Source organism: Hibiscus syriacus, unplaced genomic scaffold (assembly GCF_006381635.1).
Source record: "Hibiscus syriacus cultivar Baekdansim isolate YM2019G1 unplaced genomic scaffold, ASM638163v2 tig00111311_pilon, whole genome shotgun sequence".
Lineage (NCBI taxonomy): Eukaryota > Viridiplantae > Streptophyta > Magnoliopsida > Malvales > Malvaceae > Hibiscus > Hibiscus syriacus.
The window spans coordinates 495605-520592 of record NW_024063054.1 but is presented as its reverse complement, the minus strand read 5'-3'; the positions used below and the strand labels follow the sequence as shown (position 1 = coordinate 520592).

Below are 24988 nucleotides of genomic sequence, written 5' to 3'. Positions count from 1 at the left end.
AATGTATTTCGATCCTTTTAAGGTTTAAGAGTATTTTGGTCCTTTGAATAGTGGAGGTTATTTAGTTATTTCACAGCTCGAGAACATTTAGGTAATTCTGTTCAATCCAAATATATGTACTTTTTATAGTAATTTGGTCAAGTATGTCATTTCATGGTTATTTTTTACTTTCAAGGGCAATCTTGGTCTTTTTGCAGTACGAGGACATTCTTGTAATTTTACTCTATAGGTTTATTTTTAAAATTTATTATCCAAGTATTCTCGGTATTTAACCTTTAAAGAAATTAATCAAAATTTACGGATCCTGAGGTCAATTCATTTATTAATGAACCACTGAACTTATAATTATTTTCGGTTGATCTTCAGTTTCTTATGCGAGCCATTTGTGTCTTATACAGTTTACTATCTTTTTATCGGAATTCTGTTCAAGTCCAGAAATAATTAATCGTAACCAATTATCAATAAGTTCCGGAAACCATACAAAAGGTAGTAAAATATTACCTCGATTTACATGCCATGTCGGTTGATCAATTGAACCCTAATCGATTTCTTTCACACTTGATTTCTATGTCTCATAATATCTCGAATACATAGAAGAAAAATTTACGTCAGAAACAGAATTAAACGGGAAAATATTTGAATATAAAGATAAAACGCTAAAAATAGATTATTTTATTTGAATTTGGCAAAACGGATTTCGAATTCGAACTCATGACATCAAAAAACATATAATTTGACTTTTTTTGGAAAAATTGACGTTTTGGACAAAGTTAACAGGTTTGGTCAAAAGTCAATGGGTCCATGTCAACGATCAACGAGTTGACTTGGTCTAAGTTGACTTGTTCAACTCTGTTCGAGTTGAATTCGAGTTGACTTAGCTTCCAGAATACTCGGTTGACTCGACTGAAACAAATCTTTGGTGCGTTGCAGCGCGTGTGATGGATGACGGGGACAGGGATAATGGTCGATTAACCGGAAAGCAACCAAACACCCCAATCAACTCAAATTACTATAAATAATCAGCCAAACGTTGAGGAAAATTGAAATAGAGCACCTGAAAACTTACTAAACGACGAATGACGAAAATAACAATGGTAGAGAGCAATATTGGTCGGGTTTTCATCGGGTCGGTGTTGGAAACTCGACATGAGTGGCCGTGAGGCCAACCGAGCTTGGGATCGACGTGAAATCGACAAAACAATGCTGAGGTTCTTTATGTTTTCCGACGAGTTTTCGAACACCTTAACCGGGCGACCAATGGCGATTCACATAGCAGGGATGACCGGGGTTTGGTCGGAATCGAGTGGGGTACTCGATGACGAGGGTGGTGTGATCATCGAAGCTCGAGATCGATGTGAATTTGAGGAAAATCGTGCGGTAGCTTTGTTTCCCGATGGACAATCGAACACCTTTTTATGGCTAACAATGATGTTCCACAACGAGTGACCGATCGAGTTTTGATCGAAGGAGGTCGTTGATCACAACGGTCAAGGCGGTGCTAGACATAGAGGTCGACGGATTATGCACGGTAAAGCGACGATGACAAAAAAAATTAGGAAAAAATGGGGTTTTAATTCGAACCAGATTTAGGGGATTGTATTTTTGGGATGAAAATCCAACTTGGTAAAAATAAATTTGAAATAAATTATTTTAACTATAGTCACCTATTCTAGTCGGCATTAGCATAATATACCAGGCTTTAGGTCACGGGTTCTAGGGGTGTAAACGAGCCGAGTCGAGCTCGAGTATTGCTGAGCTCGACTCGACTCGAAAACTCGCAAGCTTAAAATTTTTAAACTCGACTCGAACTCGAAATCCTGAACTGAAGCTCGTGAGCTCGAAAAGGCTCGAAATGAAGAAAAAAAAATTTAAACATAACTCGATTGAAGCCTCAAACTCGAACTCGAACCTGAACCTTAAATGTATAAAAATCTTAATGTATTCTCTTTAAAAAATCAATACATAAATATTAATATTTTTAATAATTTTTTAAAAAATATATATAATCTTATATATTATATTTTCGAGCTGCTTACGAGCTTTTCGAGTCGAGTATCAAGTAGCTCGTTTCAGTTCGTTAAGAATTCGAGTCGAGCTCGAGCTCGAGTCGAGTCCATTCGATCCGAGTATTTATCGAGCCTTTATCGAGTCGATCTCGAGTAGCTCACAATCTGTCTCGTCTCATTTACAGCCCTAACGAGTTCAATCCCTCAACATCACCACTTATTTTATTTTATTTTCTTGTCTGGCAAGAGATGGGCAACTGCAAGCTCAAGTCCTTGAACTTTCAGGATTTCTGAAAACTACCTTAAACCTTTTAAAACCTTACGGATTGGTCCCCAAAAATTTTAAATTTAAATAAAATGAGGGTGTTACAGCAGTAGAGCTCAATGTTGAATTCGTTGAAATGGACTATGAGGTACTCATCTAATCGATGGCTTTTATCAGTCGTGATTCTTCAACTTTGCAGTGTTGGAATTCCACACAAGGAAGCAGCAGTCAGGTGCTGTGATGAGGTCCATCCACTGGCAAAGGTCCGTAAACATGGAAGAACTTCGATTTCGCTGAAACTGCATATATATTGGTAAAAAACTATATATATGTAGATTCTGACTGTGTGTCGCATTCTTTGTCAATCAGTCCATAGGAGCAGTAAATACAATAGTAAGAAGGCCGATGGATGGCAACCTGATCGGTTATAACACGGACTGTTAAGCTTCTATCTCTACTATAGAGGATGCACTAAGAGGTACATGACACAAACATGATGTATGTTTCGGTTATCGTAAAGATTGCTTAATCGTATTTCCTTGGCATGAATAGAAAGGCAGGTTAACAGAAATGGAGCGTTCCATGGTACATCTTCTCCAATTTCCAGAAGAAGTTTTGTTTTGATTGGAGCAGGGGGTGCAGGAAGAGCAATGGCTTTCGGTGCTAAATATAAAGGGGCCAGAATTGTTATTTTCAACCGCAATTATGGTAAAGATTATCTTACCAATCTTCCGTTCATGCCGTTTCCTTTTGGTTTCCGTGGAGCTTGACATCCTTGTAATGGATTGCTTCCCAACAAGAGCGAGCAAAAGCCCTCGCCGATGCGGTTTCTGGGGAAGCATTGCCATATGAAACTTTAGAAAAGTTCCGTCCGGAGACGGGAGCGATCCTTGCAAATTATTCTGCTATTGGAATGGAACCCAATTCAGATCAAAGTCCTGTTTCAAAGGTGCTTCTCTTTCATTATACAAATCAAATTCATTCATCTACATATCCTTCATATTACCATGCTTGTTCGGGAGGCTTTGAGAGCATATGACTTGGTTTTTTATGCGGTTTACACGCCTAGAATCACACGACTCTTGAAAGAGGCTGCTGAGGTTGGTGTCGCAGCAGTGAGTTCAGGCTGTTCACTGGTGGCTCAGGTAATATATTCATCATTTCCAGTCCAGTTTCGGTTAAATTTCCTAAAATAACATAACTGATTCATTTCTAACATGATGACCTTTGCAGCACCTGAAGACTTTATGCAGAACTTGTAATGAAACAATTCTGAAATCGGCAATGCTCAAGTTGGAAATCTCTGAAGGATATGTTGGTTTTTTATGCTAGTTTTCATTATATGCAACAATGTAGCAAAATTGTGCAATGGATAGATAGTGTATGTAGTACTCTGCTACGTTTTCCATGTTTCCAAAATCGAACTGAAAAGATCCATTAAGAACCTGTATTAAATACTAACAAATCATCAAGCGGCTGTTGGTTGGTTAAAAAAAAAGGAGGCAGATTGTTCTATTTTATTTCTTCACAAATAGCACATACGGGAGCAGTCAGCAGCTTTCATTACAATCCAAATCTACCTAATATTCAGCTTAATATAAAACTCTAATGGCATACGAATCCATCCACAATTCTGCACCAAAGTAATTGCTGCAACTTGTACATTAGAAAACCCAACAAAAAAGCCGAGTGAAATATTATCAGTGGGCCTGGAAGAATGCGAGTTAGCTCTGGTTGCCTGTAAAAGGTGTATGATAATGGCAAAAGTTATCAGAGTCAAAATAAGCTGGGATCATTAGGTCTAGAATAAAAATAATATAAGGTGGGATTAATCATTATGAGAATAATGCAATCGTAAGACAACAGCAAAAACATTCATGATAGTTTTAGGATCTCACATGATAATCTTCAGCTGATCCTTTGTGTTACATTGCAAACTGTATCATAACAAAGAATATTAGTAAGAATATAAATTGAAAAAACTGAAGAAAAGAATTTGAAGAGTGAAGAATGATGACTTATTTACATTATTTCGGTGCAATACAGATTCTGTCAATCATTGCATAATCCCAAAAGACGAAATGATAAGCCCGCTTTGAATTTCTGCATTGGTCTAAAACAGTTTGAGACCAGGAATTCATTTCCAAACTTTATATTGATTACCAGAAGACACATATATCCAAAAAAATAAAGAATAACCAATGTCAAAACAAAATGAGCCAATGCTTCAAGTCGAATAACAAACCACCCTTCTAGCAAAATATTACCATACACCCTTACTCATTGCAACGCACATTCAATAGCATACAAACATGGATTTACTAGGGCTCTTACTTTATATATGGAAGCAAAGCAGACAGTTTAACCGGTTACTGTATACCTTCAGAAGGCTGTGCACTGGCATTGAAATTCTCAATCCCTCCACTTGCTGGGGCAGCAGGATTAGTCTGATACAATGCAGGTGTCGCCATGGTGGGTTTCGTTGCAGTTCTGGGATCTGTTGATGGCGGAGCTAATGTAGGAGGCTGTGGCAGACCATTTACTTGACCAGGTAAGGAAGGAGCACCAGGTGGTGCCGTTGTTGGTGGCATTCCTGGAACAGGAGCATAACCTGGCAACATCACCGTAAAAGAACAAATATTTATTAAATTCCATCCTGCATGTGTAATTGAGATCTAGAAAAAAAAAACTGGTGCCTGGCTAGGAAGGATGTTAGTATCCTGATATCAAGTATATGACATATCATGAATTATGATATAATATAACAGCTTCACTGTAAGAAAATGGATAAGCAAATTTTTTGTATGACCATATAATAAATATCCAGACCTCATATCAGCAACAATACTAAAAACGTGGATACGCCTTGAATCTTACCTGGAGCACCTGGAACCGGCCTCGGCATAACAGGGGGGCTAATCCCTGGGACCATTGGTATTGGTGCAGCCCTCGGAAGGGGCATAACAGGTGTTGGAAGAACAGGAAATTGGGGCCTCTGAACCATTCAATGTTGATTGAAAGCAGCTCCAACCTGCTGGAAAGCTGCAGCTTGACCCAGATGTTCCTTGATCCTTTGGTCTATTAAGCTCTTGGTCCGTTGCTCCTCGAATTGCTGATAGTATGTTCTAACATTTGCCTAAATTCCCAGAAAGAATCCGCAAAATGAATAACTGACAAGATAAACAGATGAACAAGATGCAAAAGAAAATTCTCAAATAATTACCTTGTGTTTGTACCCTGCATTGTGTTGTTTCCTAACTGATGGCTGAAATTTGAAAACCCCCAAAAAGATGTCAACGGTTTTTTAAATTCGACAACCCAGATAATTAAACACAACCAAATTTCAAAAAAAAAAAAAACTGTTTAGATATAAAACAAACATAAACAGATGAAGATAGAACAAATAAAAAACAGAAAACTTTCGGAGTCGTGCGTCAAGTAAGTGTCGCAATAATCACAGTAATACCTGCAAATTTGAATCCAAATAAAAATGTTCACGGAGTGTTAATAAAAAACTCGTGGGATTGAATAAGTTGACAAATATTAATACCGAGGCATGACTACGAGGGGGGAAAATCAGAATCGAAACCGGATTCGGATCGTAACCAGATCGCTATGTGAAGCAAAACCCCAGCTCAGAGACAATGGAAGTAAAAGGAAAATGGGACCTATGATTTCGGCCCAGTCTAGAAACTTCGAACCCCCCCCCCCGAGTTGCTATATATAGCCATATAGGGGAATCGTGATCAATTATCTAACGGTAATGATCAGCTAAATTCCACTTATCCAAACGGTGAGTAATTGAGAACGTTAATTTCGTTATTGTCAGGGTCGTACCAATTTTTTTTTACCAAAGATGCACCAGCGTAACGACGACGTTTAATAAGGACAGTATATTATTTTAGTAGTCAATATATACAATGTCCTTACGAAACGTACGAGACACGAATTATGGGCCTCTTTTAGCCTTTAAAAAATGGTTGAAAAGAAATTATTAGTATATAAATTTGTATGAATTGCTTTGGTGATTGAGGCCGTCACGCAGCTCAATTATAGGTGAATCAAACACATTAATTTAGGGTTGACTGAGGTGATCCATTCTCTCTCTCTCTTTTTTTTTTGTTAACTACGTAGATTATTACTTATGTTTTTATTTTATTTATTTTTAGTCATCGATTTCAAAAATATAAAATATGGTCACTTTCGTTTTTATTTAATTAAGTTGTAATCACCTCGAGTTAACTGTCATTAACAATAATTAAATATTTTGATATAATCACATATTTGGTCCCTGATATTTACATATTCTCTCAATTTAGTCATACTTTTAATAAATTAAATAAATTTAATCCTCCAATCGAATGATGTCACATGCCATGCCACGTGTCATCATTCGGTTGGAAGACTAACTATATTTTAATTTAATATGTTTATTTTAAAGTATGAATAAAATGAGAGAATATGTAAATATAATGGACCAAATGTGTGATTATACCATCTATCAAGTCACATATTATGTTAATTGTTAATAACAGTTAACCCGTGATGACCACATCTTAAATAAATAAAAATGAAAGTGGTCATATCTTTTTTTTTTAAATTAGTGACCAAAAGATGACAAAACACAAACATAAGTGGTCATCTTTGTAGTTAACCTTTTTTTTCATTTATGGTGCAGTTGTATTTTTCTTGGTGGGGTTGTATAATCATACAGCGAAATTTGGTGTTGTGGTCAACTACTATCTCACATGTACTGTTTTAACAAATATATTTTTTCATCCAAATGCTTTACTTGTAATTGTGGCGATTGATGGATGATTGGTGATTTCTTTATAAAGTCATAAATAGTAATTAAAATATCGTTTAATGTCAAATAAACAAATTTAATAATATCGGTAATTAAACCTAGTTTTTTAAAATTTAAATAAAAATGAATAAATAAATTTCGGAGTAAATGCACAGTTTTTATCTCAATAAATTCAAGGCATTACCTCAACTATGCTTTTGGAACTTGGAACTTCTTTTGTGCTTTGTCGGAATTTCACCGTAGTGTAAGAAACTACTAATACTGTTTTTTACCCTTTTCACGAGTACGGGCAGAGAGCAGTTGTTGGAAGCTTTGCAAGAGGAAGAAGGCTGATGTTGGCGGGACAGTCTGGCGTATTTTTCAGCTCGATTTTCAGACTAATTTACGGTTGTACCCTTCCCATACGTTTTTACTTCCTTACCCTCCTCTTTTTCTTTGAAAGACTTACCCTCCTCTTCGTTGTTGCAAATATATATATATATATATATATATATATATATTCAGATATCACTAAATTATGTTAAATAAGGTATTTTCACGTGAATAATATCATTTATTTTAATTATATATATTATAATGACATCCAAAAATTATCTTTAAATTAATATTTTCTAACATATAAGATAAAGATATGTCATTTTAATTATGTATTTTGAAAACGCGTTATACAAAATGCATCTTTACTTTATGATAGTATAATTGTCAAAATTTGTAAAAGAATTGGCCATAATGAAAAAATGACCATTAGTACTGTCGCAACCGTCTTTCGGTTGGGCCCCGGAATTGGGCTTCGACTTGAAAAATGTGGATTGGAGTCGCCACCGATCATTTATTTAAAGATAAATAGGTTGATCGGATACCCTATTTCTTACCTGATATGCGTCTTACCAGAAATATGTCGGGCTCGGAAGTCGGTTACGGTCAAGGAAGGATTAGCACCCTTGAACCGCCCTTTCGGTACTACGTAATTTCCAGTTGTCTTAATTAAGAAAAATAACAAGTTAAATTAAAAGATAAAATAATGATCCAAAATTACTTACCTTTGACGGATTTACAAATATACCCTTTAAAAGTCAAAATATGGGTTAGAGGAGATGAATAAATGATAAATAAAGTAAAACAAATAAAATAAGGAGATTAAGTAAGAAATAAAGTAAATATAAAATGAATAGAATATATAAAATAAAAAAACAATAACACTAATATATGCACAACAAACAACTAAATAAAAATAAAATGATAATGCAAATAAATAAATAAAACAAGTAAAAGAATATAAAAACATAAAATATAGGATAAATATAAAAATAGATAAATAATGAGTAAAATATATAAAAAAGTAAAAGCATATATATATAAGTAAAATAATAATAAAAAAAAAGAAATCAAAAGTAATATACGTATATACATGCAAAATAGGAAATATATATATATATATATATATATATATATATAATAACACTAATAAAAAACATATATAGATATATAATAAAATTAATAGAAAGTAATATGCATATATAACAAGAATAATAAAGTAGGAAAAATATGATTTAGGGGGGAGAATTAAATATTTTAAAAAAATGAACACGCCTCGGGGGTGGATCTAGGTTCGAAACTTCGAAATCCCACCCTTTTTTAGTCATCGGCGCAACCCACGTTTTGGGTTATTCGAACCAAATCTCAAGAAAAATAACGTGCACATGCGAGAAATGAACGAACCAATGTAAAAAAAGATGATACCTTTTATTTCCTTTTCGAATCGTTTACAACAACTTTGCCTTTGTATTTTCCGTGCTTTCCTATGTGTTTTGTGTGTAAATCGTGTCTTACAATGGTGAGTTACAATGGCTATTTATAGTGCTTGTGGATCCTATCTTTAGGAATTTAAATAATAGTAGAACTCTATCCTATTTTTAGGAGTTTGAATCCTAGCAAAATTTTATCCTATTTTTAGGAGTTTGAATCCTAAAATTCTATCCTATTTTTAGGAGTTTCAATCCTAGTAGGACGAAAAATGTGTGTTGACAGCTACCCCTCTTTGCCCATAGTCGTGTAACGGGGATAGGGCAAAGATTAAAAGACACACTTTTCGTTCAGTGGAGTTGAAAATTAACTCTGATGTTTCAATAACTCCCTGTCGAATTGAGTTACGGATGACTCCTCCATCGTGAAGTCGAGTTCATCTTGAAATGATATGAAATTAAAGCCGTAGTTCGGAATTTGAATCTGCACGTGGCTTCCCGTTACCCTTCGGTCTTCTTCTCGGTTTAAAGACCTTGGATCGGAATCGAACTCAGAAATCTTCATTGACAGATAACTTTTTCTTGACTTAAGCTATGCTGTTTGAAAATGGTTGCTTGTCACTAAGGCACGGCTAACCCAGGTCCTCTTCTCGACTTGAAAACCTCGACTGCAACTGGAAAGTAGTGCGATTGATGTGTCATCGAGCTGAATGGAGTCGAACTCGACAATTTTGATGGCAGATAATCTTTCTTTGAGTTGGATATCCTTCGTCGTGAAGTTGAAATCCAAGTAAGTAGTATTGTTCCAAGTCCAATATCCTCCGTCGTGAAGTTGAAATTGGCTCTGGAACCGGGAAATTGTTTGTTGACAACCAGCCGTCCATTCGTTGTGAAGTTGAACTTGTGTTGTCTCGAGTCCAATATTCTTCGTTGTGAAGTTGAAATTGAATCTGAATGAAATTTTGTTGACAAGAAGCGGTCCCTTCGTCGTGAAGTTGAACTTGCGTTGTCTGGAGTCCAATATCCTTCGTTGTGAAGTTGAAATTGGCTCTGAGATTGGGAAGTTGTTGTTGACAAGCAGCGGTCCCTTCCTCGTGAAGTTGAACTTGCATTGTCTGGAGTCCAATATCCTTCGTTGTGAAGTTGAAATTGGCTCTGAGATTGGGAAGTTGTTGTTGACAAGCAGCGGTCCCTTCGTCGTGAAGTTAAACTTGCGTTGTCTGAAGTCCAATATCCTTCGTTGTGAAGTTGAAATTGGCTCTGAAATTGAGAAGTTGTTGTTGACAAGCAGCGGTCCATTCGTCGTGAAGTTAAACTTGCATTGTCTGGAGTCCAATATCCTTCGTTGTGAAGTTAAAATTGGCTCTGAAATTGAGAAGTTGTTGTTGACAAGCAGCGGTCCCTTCGTCGTGAAGTTGAACTTGCGTTGTCTGAAGTCCAATATCCTTCATTGTGAAGTTGAAATTGGCTCTGAAATTGAGAAGTTGTTGTTGACAGGCAGCGGTCCCTTTGTCGTGAAGTTGAACTTGCGTTGTCTGAAGTCCAATATCCTTCATTGTGAAGTTGAAATTGGCTCTGAAATTGAGAAGTTGTTGTTGACAGGCAGCGGTCCCTTCGTCGTGAAGTTAAACTTGCGTTGTCTGGAGTCCAATATCCTTCGTTGTGAAGTTGAAATTGGCTCTGAAATTGAGAAGTTGTTTGTTGACAACCAGCCGTCCCTTCGTTGTGAAGTTGAACTTGTGTTGCCTCAGTGCCACGATATCCTCCTTCGTGGAGTTGAAATCGCAGATGGCCCCTTCGTTGTGAAGTTGAGCCTTGACTTGAATATCCTTCGTCGTGAAGTTGAAATCCAAGTATTGTATGTTGCGGGTGGACACAATTCCCTTCGCCGTGAAGTTGAAACCGTGGAGACCCCTTTATTGTGAAGTTTGGCTTCGAGCTAGATATCCTTCGTCGTGAAGTTGAAATCCACTCTCGAGCAAATCGTGTCGCTTTGAGTTCAATATCCTTCGCCGCGAAGTTGAAATTGACTATACCTAAAACCTGAAAAAGTTATGCATATATGTGATGCTATGGATGCAATGCTCTTAGGTGTGCCTAAAATGCATATGCAACATATGCTATCTTAGGGCTCTGGAGAGAAATCTCGATCTCCAGTTGCCTGTCTGGAATCTTGATTCTTGAATCTTCAAATTTTGATCCCTGATCTTGAATTCTTCAAATGTTCAAATCTGATGTGCACATTCTATTTTTGATTTGAGAAATGCTTCTCGACCATCTCAAGTATGTGCCTGAGTTGAGTGTAACGGTTCAGATGATGCTTCAAAAGAAGTTGTCTTGAAAGAGATAGAATTCGTTTCAAGGGAAACGATCTCAAAGATATCTGTTGTTTCATGAGAAATGGTCTCAAGGGAAACAAAATTATGTTTTAAGGGAAATAAATTTGAAGATTTTGTGTTTCAAGAGTAACTATCTCAAGGGAGACAAAATTTGTTTTAGGGGAAATAAATTCAAAGGTTTTGTTTCAAGGGAAACTGTCTCAAGATAGACGAAAATTGTTTCAAGAGAAACTGTCTCAAGAGAGACAAAACTTAGTTCCAAAAGAAACTGTCTCAAGGGAGACGGAATTTGTTTCAAAGAAAACATATTCAAATATTTTGTTTCAAGGGAAACTGTCTCAAGAGAGACAAAACTCTTCTAGTGAAAACGGTCTCAAGCGAGACAAATCTTGTTTTAAGAAAAACAATCATGAGTGAAATAAATCTTCTTTCGAGTAAACAGTCCCAAGTGAGACAAAGTCTGTTTTAAAAAAGTAATCTCAAGTGAGATAATCATCTGCATTAAATGAGACTGTCTCAAGCGAGACAGAATTTATATTGGAAATGTCGAATCTAAAAATGAATGTCGATCTTTCTATCTGTCGAGTTGGTTGAAGTGTAGCTTCTTACTGCTGAGCTAAGCAACCGACATCAATCTGTAAAGGTGCTTTTGAATCGAGTATCCTTCGTCTTGAAGTCGAACTTGACTCTAAAGCTGTAAAAATTATGTACGTGGAAAGAAAATGATAGATATGACGCTCTAAAATGTATGCATAAGATGCATGTAACATGAATTGGTTATATTTTATCTCCTGAAAAAGGTCTGATAATTCGTATTAGGATGTTGAATCCCCAAAGATGCCTCAATATCCAAAAATGCCCCAATATTTGATGTTGAATCTTCAAAGTACCCCAAATGTTCCTCATTTCTTGCTTCATCATTGATTCTAAGCATGAGCTTTGTGTTTGAGAGTCACATGTCATTTACCAAGATCTACTCTAGAGAGACTGTCTTGTTTGGAAAAAAAATGTTTTTCTTTCTCTTTTATTTTCAAAGTCATGAAAATATCAATTAAAAGAGTTTCAAAAAATGTTTAATCTCAAGTTTTAAAAATATTGCCCCTATCACGATTTTACAATTGAGACGAATCATAAAACTAGACTTCATCGGATATCAAAGAATTAATTACAATGTTAATCCTTCAATAAATTATAGCTATTTGACAACTGCCAAGATCCAAGCTATCTTTGGGAGATAGTCAAGTAAGGAAAGGATAAAAAGTCTCAGGTTATTGTGTTTGGTCAAAGGTTTGGCATTTGATGCTCAAAGGTTTGACATTGGATGCTCAAAAGATTGATGAGGTAGCTTGCATGCTCCTCTGATGGAAGTGTTCCCTGACTCCCAACCTTTGTTGTCACACTCGGATTGTGCGATGCCTTATCAAGGAATTTACGTGATCGCCTCAGTTGCACAATTTTTATATTCGAGCCGCCTTTTCAGGTTTTCAACTCGAACCCTCCTTTGGTTTCAAGACGTTATTCAGGATTTACGTCTTGAACCCCCCTTTGTTATTTTTTCTACCATGCATTAATTACATTGTTTTTTTACAAACAAAGATTAATCCTGATGGGCGGGATGAAATCTGAAGATAGTCTATTCTGTTTAGAAATCCATGTATGATTAGAAGAGACTTTTAAGGCACGTAATGTAGGCCAAGGCTCATGGTTATGAAAGAAAAGGATAAATAGGCCCAAACAAGTGTTTCAGGGTGTTGAACCAAGGATCAATTCATTCTGATGCCTTCAATCCTGTCTTGCTCAATTTGGATCTGCTCATATGTGTTTCTCTGGATTTTCTCTGGATGTTCCATGATCTTCGAGTGAAGTGATTCAGAGATTCGGGAATGATCGTACTTGATCAATCTCATAGTTTGAAGCTTGATGTGCCATTTGTCTTTAGGGAATATTTGCATGTGCTTTTTGTCCCTTTTTCTTTTTGATTTTTGCTCTTTTTTCCTTTTGTTCTTGTTTCTCTTTTTCTTTGTTTTTTTTGCTTTTTTGCTTCTTTTCTTTTTTGTTCTTGATTGGATCTTCGCACTTGCCATTTGATCCACCTTTTGGTGTCTCTTTTTGATTGATGTCTTCACTCATGTGAGCAAATTTCTTCCACCTTGCCCCCCAATGTGGAGGGTGATCCTTGGTTAGGGTTGAATCAGAAGAAAAATACTACAGGCTCAAAATGGGACACAAGGGATATATATTTTCTCCTGTTGTAAAGGGATAAAGAAAGAAAGCCGTTCATCATTTCATACATGGAAGTCCTCACAGAAGAGGTATCCCCAGGGGGATAGATTTTCAGGATTAATTTCATTCACATGAAAACAGTGTAGTTAATGCGTGATAGAATTATTTCGAATGAATTGTTTTTTTGCTCCTTGCTCCCAACATATCTAAATGTTCAGGCTCCCGGCGAGATGCCCCAAATTGTGTCTTAGAAGAATGATCATGTTCAAATGAACAACTCAATGCCTTGGGTATTAAAATGTCAATTTTGAGTCTAAAAAGACAATGGTGTGACTTTATTTGACTCAAAGAAAGGTATGGGTGTATCAAAAAGATAAAGACAATGTTCAAGAATTTCAAAGGGAAGTTATGTCAAAATTTGGTCTTTTTGGTAATGATCAAGGTATTTCATTTTGGGGTTTAAGACATGATAAGAAAGGTCTAATCTTGTCATATGTCAAAAATCTATAATTCTTGAAGAGTTAAAAGAATCCTTAATTCATTTAATATTTGAAGAACTAAAGATTAAAATTTGTTCAATTGCTCCACCTTAGAAAGTAGCATAAATTCAATCGTTTAAAAGATTAAGCAAACATGAAATATCAGTGACGTGTTCAAACAAAACAATCCTCTAAGTGCAAATGGTATATGCCATGCCCCCTTCTTCGGCTGTCAATGCCCCTGAATCCATCAGGTTTTGGATCTTGCGCTTCAGCGCCTTATAGTTCTCAAAGGAATGTTTGGAGCATCCTATGTGGCAACTATAAATAGCTTCAACATTGTAGCCCTTAGGATATGTGGACTTTTTTCTCAGATCATCTTGGCAGGTTTAGTCGTACAACCAGCTGATTGGGCTCATTCGTTGTGACAGTTTTTTTTATGATGTTACAATCTTGCTTCCATGTGGTGTCATGTGGTTAAAACCACTTCATCGAATTCTCCATGAAGAGATTTCATGTTTATGAAAATACTTAAAAAATGAAATGTATATGCAAAATGCAAAAATGCATGAAATGTTCGAGGCATTGATCCAAAAACATTTATGTTATTGTAAATAACCTTTATTGGGACAAAAGTGTTTTATCTTTTAAGAGACAATAAACATATTTAAAGGTACATCCGGACTAAATCCTCTAGGCCTGGAACCGGTTGACTAGTTATTTGCCTTCGTCTTTCACCGGTTGAATAACCTGTCGAACCGCTCCGACCTCTCTGGATGAACCGTGAAAATGTTGAGTTTTTTTGTATTGGTTCCCAAAAAGTGTCGAATGACTTCATCTCTGGCTTTCATCCTTTGCTGAATCGGAAATTCCATTGAAATCCTCCATCAAAGGGATTATTCGAAGTTCATTTGCTTGTTTCTTGAATTTGTCGATAGTGACTTGCCATCTTGTTCTTGTTGTCTTTGAATGGACTCTCGAGGTCAGTAACCTTTTTCTCGTCTTGCCCCTGCCACCTTTGTCAACCCATTTTTGAAAAGTTAACTTTTGATGTACTTGATTGTGGGCACCATGAATGTGACACATAGTTGTCTTGCAAATTGTCCTCATTTTCTTTCTGAGCCCTTTTCGGACCATAGCCAGACCCCTGCGTTCTTATCTCTTGTATTACAACCCCTTTGTCCATTAATGCAGATTATTCATATTTTAACAAACAAGTTTTTGGTGGATCAACACCTCTTTTAAATGATGCAAATATTGAAAACAAAATAAAAGAGAACAAAAGTAAAATAGAGTTAGTGAGATAAATCAAAACAATAATAAAAATAAAAAATCCTACCCCACATGATATCTACCTCGCATGCTTTAATTCCTACCAGGACATGATCTCTATCCCGCATGCTAATTTCACACAAATCCTAACCGTATATTTGTCTAGTTCGCATGCTTTGAACAGAAAGTAAAGCAGGAAATAATTCCGGCATCCTAGGGTTTGAAATGAGGTTTTGGGGTGGGCTCTAATTCTCCATCATCTCCCGATTTAGGTTCTAAAAAAAACGGTACCCGAGTTCTCCTTGTTGGTGCCCCCTTGGGCTTACCAGATCCTTAGTCCTAAACCCATCACAGGCTTGTATGGACTAAGTTAAACTCGAGAGGAAACATTCCCTTATGCCCACACGGAGAATAAATTCACACGAAGGCATAAGGTATATGTATCCTGAAGGCTACTTGCTAGGCCCACACAGTGAATAAATTCACACGAAGGCGTCGCTTTCACCCCCACTTAAAAGGGTTCGGAGCTCGGGTATAGAGCCTTTGGATGAAAAAGTTTGGAAAGCTGAAATCATTAGAAAACGGTCAGTCCAACTATTTACTCGAAAAAAATATAACCAAAAGTAAGTAATAAGGATCGAAATGTTGCCTTAAAATTCAAACTTACCCTTTTCGTTAAAAAGACAACTGGAAATTACCTTAGCCTGACTCGCTTACCTGCTTCCCCAGCGGAGTCGCCAAGCTGTCGCAACCGTCTTTCGGTTGGGCCCCAAAATTGGGCTTCGACTTGAAAAATGTGGATTGGAGTCGCCACCGATCATTTATTTAAAGATAAATAGGTTGATCAGATACCCTATTTCTTACCTGATATGCGTCTTACCAGAAATATGTCGGGCTCGGGAGTCGGTTACGGTCAAGGAAGGATTAGCACCCTTGAACCGCCCTTTCGGTACTACGTAATTTCCAGTTGTCTTAATTAAGAAAAATAACAAGTTAAATTAAAAAATAAAATAATGATCCAAAATTACTTACCTTTGACGGATTTACAAATATACCCTTTAAAAGTCAAAATATGGGTTAGAGGAGATGAATAAATGATAAATAAAGTAAAACAAATAAAATAAGGAGATTAAGTAAGAAATAAAGTAAATATAAAATGAATAGAATATATAAAATAAAAAACAATAACACTAATATATGCACAACAAACAACTAAATAAAAATAAAATGATAATGCAAATAAATAAATAAAACAAGTAAAAGAATATAAAAACATAAATATATGATAAATATAAAATAGATAAATAAATGAGTAAATATATAAAAAGTAAAAGCATATATATATAAGTAAAATAATAAAAAAAAAAGAAAATCAAAAGTAATATACGTATATATACATGCAAAATAGGAAATATATAAATATATATATATATATATATATATATATATATATATATATATATATATATATATAATAACACTAATAAAAAAACATATATACATATAATAAAATTAATAGAAGTAATATGCATATATAACAAGAATAATAAAGTAGGGAAAAAATGATTTAGGGGGGAGAATTAAATATTTAAAAAAAATGAACACGCCTCGGGGGTGGATCTAGGTTCGAAACTTCGAAATCCCACCCTTTTTTTAGTCATCGGCGCAACCCACGTTTTGGGTTATTCGAACCCAATCTCAAGAAAAATAACGTGCACATGCGAGAAATGAACGAACCAATGTAAAAAAAGATGCTACCTTTTATTTCCTGTTCGAATCGTTTACAACAACTTTGCATTTGTATTTTCCGTGCTTTCCTATGTGTTTTGTGTGTAAATCGTGTCCTACAATGGTGAGTTACAATGACTATTTATAGTGCTTGTGGATCCTATCTTTAGGAATTTAAATAATAGTAGAACTCTATCCTATTTTTAGGAGTTTGAATCCTAGCAAAATTTTATCCTATTTTTAGGAGTTTGAATCCTAAAATTCTATCCTATTTTTAGGAGTTTCAATCCTAGTAGGACGAAAAATGTGTGTTGACAAGTACCATATGTGTGTATGTCGAAGGCATGTGGTCGCATGAGTACAAATTAAACATAAAACACATGTATGAGTCTTATCTTTAATCACCCAATGAGTGTATACTTTAAATGTTATATTTAAACACTTGAAAAAAATCAATATCTAAATAATATTATATTTTAACTTAAATCACTTTTAGCTCATCAGTTTTGATTTAGTACGACCAATACCTAAAAACTTGATAATCACACTTTAACATCATCATTGTCCTAGTCGATTTATCGAAGTAGACACCAACAATCACTGGAATCAAATTTATCATTAAGTTGAATACAAACAAATTATCATATGATTGATACTAACAAAGTCGAGAAATCTCTCATCAATATTTAATCAATGTGAGATTTAAAAATCTCATAATTAAAATAATTGTTTTGGAGTGTCAAAAACATATTATAAACTTGATCATATTCATGTTTATACAATAGTTAAAAGATATTTTAGATACTTGAATCTCGAGTGTTTTAGAATACAAAAACTGATAGAAAAATTCAATGAGTATTAGTTTGGTGTGGTTTTGTTTGAAGTTATTCGTCCAAATCCCATATTATTTAGATATTGTTTTTTAAAATATTTAAATACAATATTTTAAACATATATTTATTCAGTGATTGAGATATGATTTATACATACGTGTCGTTGTCATTGTTTGACTTGTACTTGTATTAATACATGTTTTCATCATATATCACACGCCTTTTTTATTTTCTATAAATTTTGTACAATTTTTTTCATACTTTTTCGCACTTCTCCATTTTCATTTTGTCTCGTATTATTGTAATCTTTAAAAACTTTGATCGACTTTCCTTTATGTAAGTAAAGACGTGTCAATTATGACATAAATGAATGCTATTTTAATTAATGATTTTTATGTTATTTTATTGGATAATTTGAAAAATGACTGCCTTTAAAAAGGTTTTAAAACAATCATATTTTGATAGTTAAATTTTCAAAGATTATAAAATAATTATTAAATATATCAAATTATTTTAAAATGGTTATTTTAATAACATAGTTAATTACAAAAATTTAATAATTATTTTATGACTTTTAAATTTTACTAATAAAAGATTATTTTAACTTCCCAAATATTTTAAACTCTATATAATGGTATCCTTACTTTTATGCAAAGACAGAGTCAGAACTAAATATTATTAGAGCCTGAACTATTGGACTATTTAAGAAAAATATAAAGACTTATTAGATATTTAAATTCAAAATTCAGCACGAACAAATCGACCTTAGTGATTAAGGAGTTATTGTTATCTTCGAGGTATCGAGTTCGAGCATTGTACATGTAGAGGTATGAGCGTTCATTGTCAAATAGTTGAAAGTCTTTGTACATATATTATCTTGTATTCACTCTAGATTTTTTTTAAAAAAAAACCCTCAAAATTCACAATATAACACCTAATTTGTTTAATATTTAAACTTACAATGACCTAAATTGTTATTAGACAAAAAATTTTGAGAACATGGAGTTATCCTTCTTTAGTTCGGTTTTGACTTGATTAAATATTTAATAAATTTTTATATTTTTTAATTTAAATATTTATTTTTATATAAATTAAAAAACTATTAAATTAAAATTATATCAAATATATAAATTTTAACATGGCCTAGCCCCTCACTAAGCTCCGCCCCTGCTCTTATGTGTCTGAAAATGACCAATAGGGTTGGGTCAACCACTTTCCTTTCTTTTCCAGTTTCAGTATATCTACTTGTTCCTCTACAAAGACACCACTTAACTCCCAGAGTTCTAGCTTTTAAAGGGTTTATCCGGAAAAAGAAGATATTTTTAAAACCAAAAAGGATATTTTTGCTTTTTGAGGAAAGTAATAGGAATCCACTATTTTACTTTACATGTTAAAAAAAATGAGATTCATTTTATTCGAAGTTATTGAAAATAGACTCTAATGCCTATAAATTTTAAAAAATATGTCCAATATTCACATGAACTTCTTATTGATAAAATGATAATATATTTTATTTTCTTAAATGAGTGAAATTTAGTTCGATTTTCAAATGACAATAAAGCTCATAAAAAGATTCAATTTTAATCACAAATTACAAACATCTTAAACGAGTGAATTTGATAAAAAAATAATACGTTAAACACTAAAAACATTTGTTAAAAGAAACTATTTTAAATTGAGAGTGATCCGAACTAATTAAACGATTTCAGTAATTAAATAAATATTATTTCATTTTAAAGACTTATTTTAAACTGTTATGTTTATAGAGTGTCGTATATTATCGATAGTAAAAAATTATAAATTAATAATACATTATAATCGGTACGAACTATTAAAAAATAAAAAAGAAACATAGAGATTTGACGTCAGCTTACACTCACGAATTCATCTTACTCCCCACTTGATCCACTGACGACCCCATCAAATGCAAACTTTCGTTCGTTCGACCGCAAGTGTGGTTGTCTCTTATTTTTCACAAACCATAGGTTTTCTTGAAATGCAGGACAGCCAGTAGGAATCACAAAAAAGAAAAAAAATTATAAAAATAAAAACCGCCAAATGAGACAAAATTAAAATGGATAAGGGTAACTACGTCATTCAACAATGACGTTCCTTCAAAGTACATCCAGCTCAGACCCCAGAAGTTGAACAGCTGTGAGGACATTACCGTAAATAAATCCAAACACAAGCCCCACTTTTGCAGTGTTTTTTTAAATTACATTAAATCCATTGAAGATCCAACTCCGCCTTCAAGAAACCCACCCAGGCAGATGATTCCGAAAATAAATAAATAGAACTAGCTAAAATCAAAGAGATTTTTATTTTGAGAAAACAGAGGAAGAAGAGCAGGCATTGATGGCGGAGGGGGAAAAGGAGAAGAACACGACGAGCGAAGAGAGCGTGAAGCTGTTCGTTGGTCAAGTGCCGAAGCACATGACGGAAGCTCAAGTTCTTGCAATCTTCAAAGAGTTTGCTCTGGTGGACGAAGTCAACATCATCAAGGACAAGGCTACTCGCGCCTCTAGAGGTTCAACTTCCATTCTTTTTCATAACTAATTTATTATTTAATTTCAAAGCTTCAGATCTCTCGCATTTTTCTCTTTGTTTTTTCATTGATTTGTTTGATTCTTCTATTTTGGAGTGAGATTTGTGGCTTTTAAAACCCTGATTTTGATACTTCCTCGTGTATTTTTTTGGTTTCTGTATGCTGCTTAAGGATGCTGCTTTGTTATATGCCCGTCGAGAGAGGAGGCCGATAAGGCGATCAATGCTTGTCACAGTAAGAAGACTTTTCCTGGGGTTAGTTTATTTATTTTTTATAATCTTATTTCCTTGTTTTGCCTTGCCTTTTAGTGATTCGTTGTAACATTGTTAGTCATTGTTGTTAATATCTACTTGGTACTGTTCAAAGTTGGACGTTGCTTATTACGGCAACTAATATGTAAATGTAGCACACAAGGTCGACAGCATATAGAACTAGTGTTTGTGTCCATTAAACCTACCTTGAATTTGTGGCCATTTGGCTTTTTGTAGCTAACTTGATAGAAGTTCTTTACCGCTTTGGCATGCTGATTAGTGTACATGCAGATAATGCAGTTGTAGAATGTAGAGTATGTAAGGTGATAATTATTTATTCTAGCTTATCTGAAGTGAACTGGTATCTTGAGTTTTAGAGAATGAAAATGAGAAGCTTTCAGAAATTTCACTAGTATGTGAAATTGTTAATGATTTCAGCCATGAATTTGTCTGGATACCGAATATTTAAGCAAACATTAGGTGTTTGAGTTGTACTTATAGTGCATCACTTAAGGCTAACTACTCTCGAGCTATTTGTCATTCTACCAGATCATTTTGATTGACCCGCATAAAATTGCAGAGAGCACAAAAACATAGCTTCTCATAGAATTATACCGTAACTGAAGAAAAGGTCGCTGATCAACCTATCTTTAGATGGTTACTTGTATGATTGGATTAATTTATGTCTTAGCCCTCAAGTGTTGAGCTGCACTGTGTCAGGTCATGTTTACGTTTTTTTTACACTTTATTTTTTGTTATTGATTATCATGCATTCTGATGTGGTGGTGTTAGATGTGCCATTTTATACAACACGGCATATACCTGGTCTAAGATTTAGAGTGATTGATAACTTAATGTCTTGATCCTGTCATTCATACTTTTAATGAGTAGTCTTGGGACAATTTAATTCGAAGTTCTTTATTGTAACCACCTGCCTACTGTCATATACTTGTGCATAGAGAATCAGAGATAACTTTTACTATACGAGTCTTATTGTTCATCTGATCGGAATTCTTCTTTTTCCCCCTTCTGATTCAGGCATCTAGTCCGTTGCAAGTGAAGTATGCAGATGGCGAGTTAGAAAGATTAGGTATACATTACTTCCGTAAAATAATTTCTTATAATTCTACTTCCTATGAGTTTGGAAATATTAAGTATACATAACCATGAATTGTTGTCTTCTTTTACCAGAGCACAAACTCTTTGTTGGCATGCTGCCAAAGAATGTCTCAGAAGCTGAAGTTGCTGCTTTATTTTCTAAATATGGAACCATAAAGGACCTACTGATTATAAGAGGTTCTCAACAAACAAGTAAAGGTACTTACTCTTCAATCTTGGATTTCCTTTTCTTTAAGGAAGAAAATGCTTTAAGTGCTTAATTGTATAAACAATAAAGCCTCAATCTCAAGTTGTTTCGAATATTTGAATTGTAGTTATATTTTTTCCTTTATAGCAGGCTGTGCCTTTTTGAAATATGAGACTAAAGAACAAGCGCTTGATGCTCTGCAGGCCGTTAATGGAAAGCATAAAATGGAGGTTCGTATTCATTAATGTTTCTGCCTTTGAAAATCAACAAATTTCCCGAAACATTGTTCTGAGTTTCTAACCTGTTTTATATGGTATCTTTTGCATAATAAATGTTGCTATGTGTTTGAATTATAACTGTTATGCATTAATCAACTGTTTTACATTCTTATTTTTCATTGTTATAAATAAGTTACTATATTAAATTTTAGTAATACCTTTATTCTTGATTAGCTTAGTGAAAAAGCTCAAATCACTAAAGGTTCCCGTATAATTATGGAAATTATTTGCACAGGCATCAAAAGTTGATTTTTGATAGTTGATCTTTATTCAAAGGCTTAAGCTTATCTCTTGCCTTCCAAACATGAGTTTAGCCTTTCATGTATTGTCTGGTGAGTGAGTTATTCTCGAATATAGGTGTATTATATGCTTGCCTTCATTTTCTGCTATTTTAGGGTTCAAGTGTCCCTCTGGTTGTCAAATGGGCAGATACAGAGAAGGAAAGGCATGCACGAAGGGCTCAGAAAGCCCAATTTCAAGCTTTGAATAATCCATATGCTGATTTACAGCTTCCTTCATTGTTTGGAGCCTTGCCGATGGGTTATGTTCCCCAGTACAATGGATATGGATACCAGGTAGTTTTTCCTTCCCTGCATGGAGCAATTTTTAAATTTCAGAAACACATATATAGCGGAAAAACAAGTGGTTCTGCTCCTCTTTTTGGCTGAGAGGGTTGTCTGTTTTTTGCCATGATGTTCTGACACATCATTGTATATCTTAATGTGATTGATCATCTCATCATTTATTAGGCTCCAGGAAGTTATGGACTTATGCAGTACCACTTTCCACGAATGCAGAATCAGCCTGCATTTCGCAATATGATTCCTCCAGTAAATCAAGCAAGTGCTTTGCGAGGAATCAGAGCTGATCTCGCTCCCAATATTGCTCCTAGAAACTATGCTATGTCTCCTGGAAGTTATGTTGGCTTGGCTTACCCAGGTGTGCAAGGCCTTCAGTACCCCATGGCATATCCTGGAGGAATGATGAGCCACCGTCCATTGACCGGTTCACCTGGTTCAATGCCACAAGCAAATACAAGCAGTAATTCTTCATCATCTTCCAGCGCTGGTACAAGTTCGGGTGGCCAGATTGAAGGTTTGCTATCTATTTTCATCTCTAGTTTTGTTGTCTCATCCGAAAGTATAGTTTTTGTGGTGGCATGTTTTAATTAATTAGTCTATGCTATGTCCTAGGTCCTCCTGGTGCAAATCTTTTTATTTATCACATACCTCAAGAATTTGGTGATCAAGAGTTGGCTAACGCTTTTCAAGGATTCGGCAGGGTCCTAAGTGCAAAGGTCTTTGTCGACAAAGCAACGGGGGCTAGCAAATGTTTCGGTAAGTGCATTTCCTTGTACTTCACAATCTGATACGAGCTGTCGGGAGTTTTCTTTCTGAAGAACCCCCTCTTTGCAGGATTCGTTAGTTATGACTCTCCGGCAGCTGCTCAAAATGCAATAAACTTGATGAATGGATGCCAATTAGGTGGTAAGAAACTGAAGGTTCAGCTTAAGAGAGACAACAAACATATTAAACCTTATTGATTGGCAGCCGAGTCATGGAATGAGGCCAAAAATGTCCATACACGTGGTTGCAATAAACTCGGATGCATCGACTGACTGCGGTTTCGTCATTCTGGATGGATTAAGGATGATAACCTGTGGGTATAGGTTTCAAACCATCCTAGTAATTGATTCATGGGATCAAAATCCCAGAAACTTGTATAATTCATGGAGCAATCCGTGCGCTACACAATTTGTATTCTGTGTATCATTCAATTCCATTTAAGCACCAAATATTAATTTATTGATTTTTCTTCAAGATTTATTTGTTCATAGATTAATTTGTATTCTGTGGGAGGCTATTCTCATTGGAATCGAGGGAACATTGCACTGATTCAGCTGAGACCCCAAAGAACATGGCAATTAAGGATCACATTGTACAAATCAAAGAATCCCCAAATACCTGGGCAGGTTGACTTGCGTTAAGATTTTGGAAATTAAAACAGTGAAGAAAATAGTATTATTCACTTCACCTTCAGTAATCAGGGTTAAAAAATGATCATATTAACAGAATTACATCGGAGGAGCTCCAGTTGAACTGATGTACAACTCAAAAAGTCGTCGTTTTTTTACTGCTTTGCGGTATAAAACTTGAAGAAGGTATCCCTTTCCTAGACTGCAATGCTTTTGAATTTTCTGCGTTATGGGTCTCGAAAGCTTATTTCTTTAAAAAATCTCTTAAAATTGGGTGATGTGAGCTGTTGATTTGCATTGAATTTTTACCCGAAGAAATGTGGGACGTTGGATGATAAAAGGAAACTTCAATGTTCTTGTTTATCACTCGATTCAACGTTTAAAAACTATGATTTTTAGTAACCTTAAATTTGGGTGCTGTGTTATATGTATGATGTGGTTTGAAGCCACATAAGTTAAGATAAAAAGTGCAAGCAAAAAGGGAAGCCACGTTGAGGATTTAGTGGAAAGTCAAGTGTTCAATGCCGGTGCAGCTATCTATGATCGAAACCAGAACCTAGAAAGAAAAATAATCCCACATCACAGATGCATTGAAATACAAGGTATTTAAGTAGGTAAAAGACATCTGCCGAGTGGGGCAACGCTGCTTATAACCTGTGTGGGGGCAATAAGGTGGTTGGACCTGGGTATGGATCATTGAGCTGGATTCTTGTGACTTCCATCTAGCCTGCCCGTAGCAGCGACAACTTCCTTCTCTTGGCAGTAGTGTAACAGTTTAGGTGGTTGTAAATTGGTTAGTTGATTTCTGCTTTAGTAAGCTGATTTGCTTTGTATATATATACTTTTGTTGGGAAAAAATGTGATAAATTGGAAAATTGGAAACTTTGAGGCATATTTTTTAAGTGTAAAGATGAATAATCGAATAATGAATTTACCGAT

At 35.0% G+C, this 24988-nt stretch overlaps 2 protein-coding genes and 1 pseudogene across 2 annotated transcripts; 2 read left to right on the top strand and 1 right to left on the bottom strand.

Annotated features, from left to right (window-relative positions):
• The first annotated feature begins 1146 nt into the window (after window positions 1-1146).
• Window positions 1147-3603, top strand: LOC120158409 (bifunctional 3-dehydroquinate dehydratase/shikimate dehydrogenase, chloroplastic-like). The gene is made up of 7 exons (XM_039169259.1): window positions 1147-1385; window positions 2471-2534; window positions 2641-2695; window positions 2824-2979; window positions 3072-3220; window positions 3291-3416; window positions 3505-3603. Exons 1-7 carry the CDS (start codon window positions 1147-1149, stop codon window positions 3601-3603), a joined length of 888 nt encoding a protein of 295 aa, XP_039025190.1.
• A 151-nt stretch (window positions 3604-3754) lies between these two features.
• Window positions 3755-5963, bottom strand: LOC120158379 (annotated as a pseudogene).
• Window positions 5964-11329: 5366 nt separating this feature from the next.
• LOC120158324 (RNA-binding protein BRN1-like) lies at window positions 11330-23885 on the top strand. Its single transcript, XM_039169195.1, has 11 exons — window positions 11330-11336; window positions 17069-17070; window positions 20023-20221; window positions 20411-20493; window positions 21529-21580; window positions 21682-21807; window positions 21944-22026; window positions 22470-22649; window positions 22824-23169; window positions 23268-23411; window positions 23490-23885. The coding sequence occupies exons 3-11, from the start codon at window positions 20050-20052 to the stop codon at window positions 23615-23617; spliced, it is 1314 nt and encodes a 437-aa protein (XP_039025126.1). The 5' UTR covers window positions 11330-11336; window positions 17069-17070; window positions 20023-20049; the 3' UTR covers window positions 23618-23885.
• The last annotated feature ends 1103 nt before the right edge of the window (window positions 23886-24988 follow it).

Coding starts and splice junctions, on each gene's coding strand:
- LOC120158324 (XM_039169195.1), top strand. CDS start 20,050: ATGGCGGAGGGGGAAAAGGAGAAGAACACGACGAGCGAAGAGAGCGTG. Junction 21,581..21,681: donor TGGCGAGTTAGAAAGATTAG/GTATACATTACT, acceptor TTCTTTTACCAG/AGCACAAACTCTTTGTTGGC. Junction 22,650..22,823: donor ACAATGGATATGGATACCAG/GTAGTTTTTCCT, acceptor ATCATTTATTAG/GCTCCAGGAAGTTATGGACT.
- LOC120158409 (XM_039169259.1), top strand. CDS start 1,147: ATGAGTGGCCGTGAGGCCAACCGAGCTTGGGATCGACGTGAAATCGAC. Junction 2,535..2,640: donor AGGTCCATCCACTGGCAAAG/GTCCGTAAACAT, acceptor TTTGTCAATCAG/TCCATAGGAGCAGTAAATAC. Junction 2,696..2,823: donor GATGGATGGCAACCTGATCG/GTTATAACACGG, acceptor TGGCATGAATAG/AAAGGCAGGTTAACAGAAAT.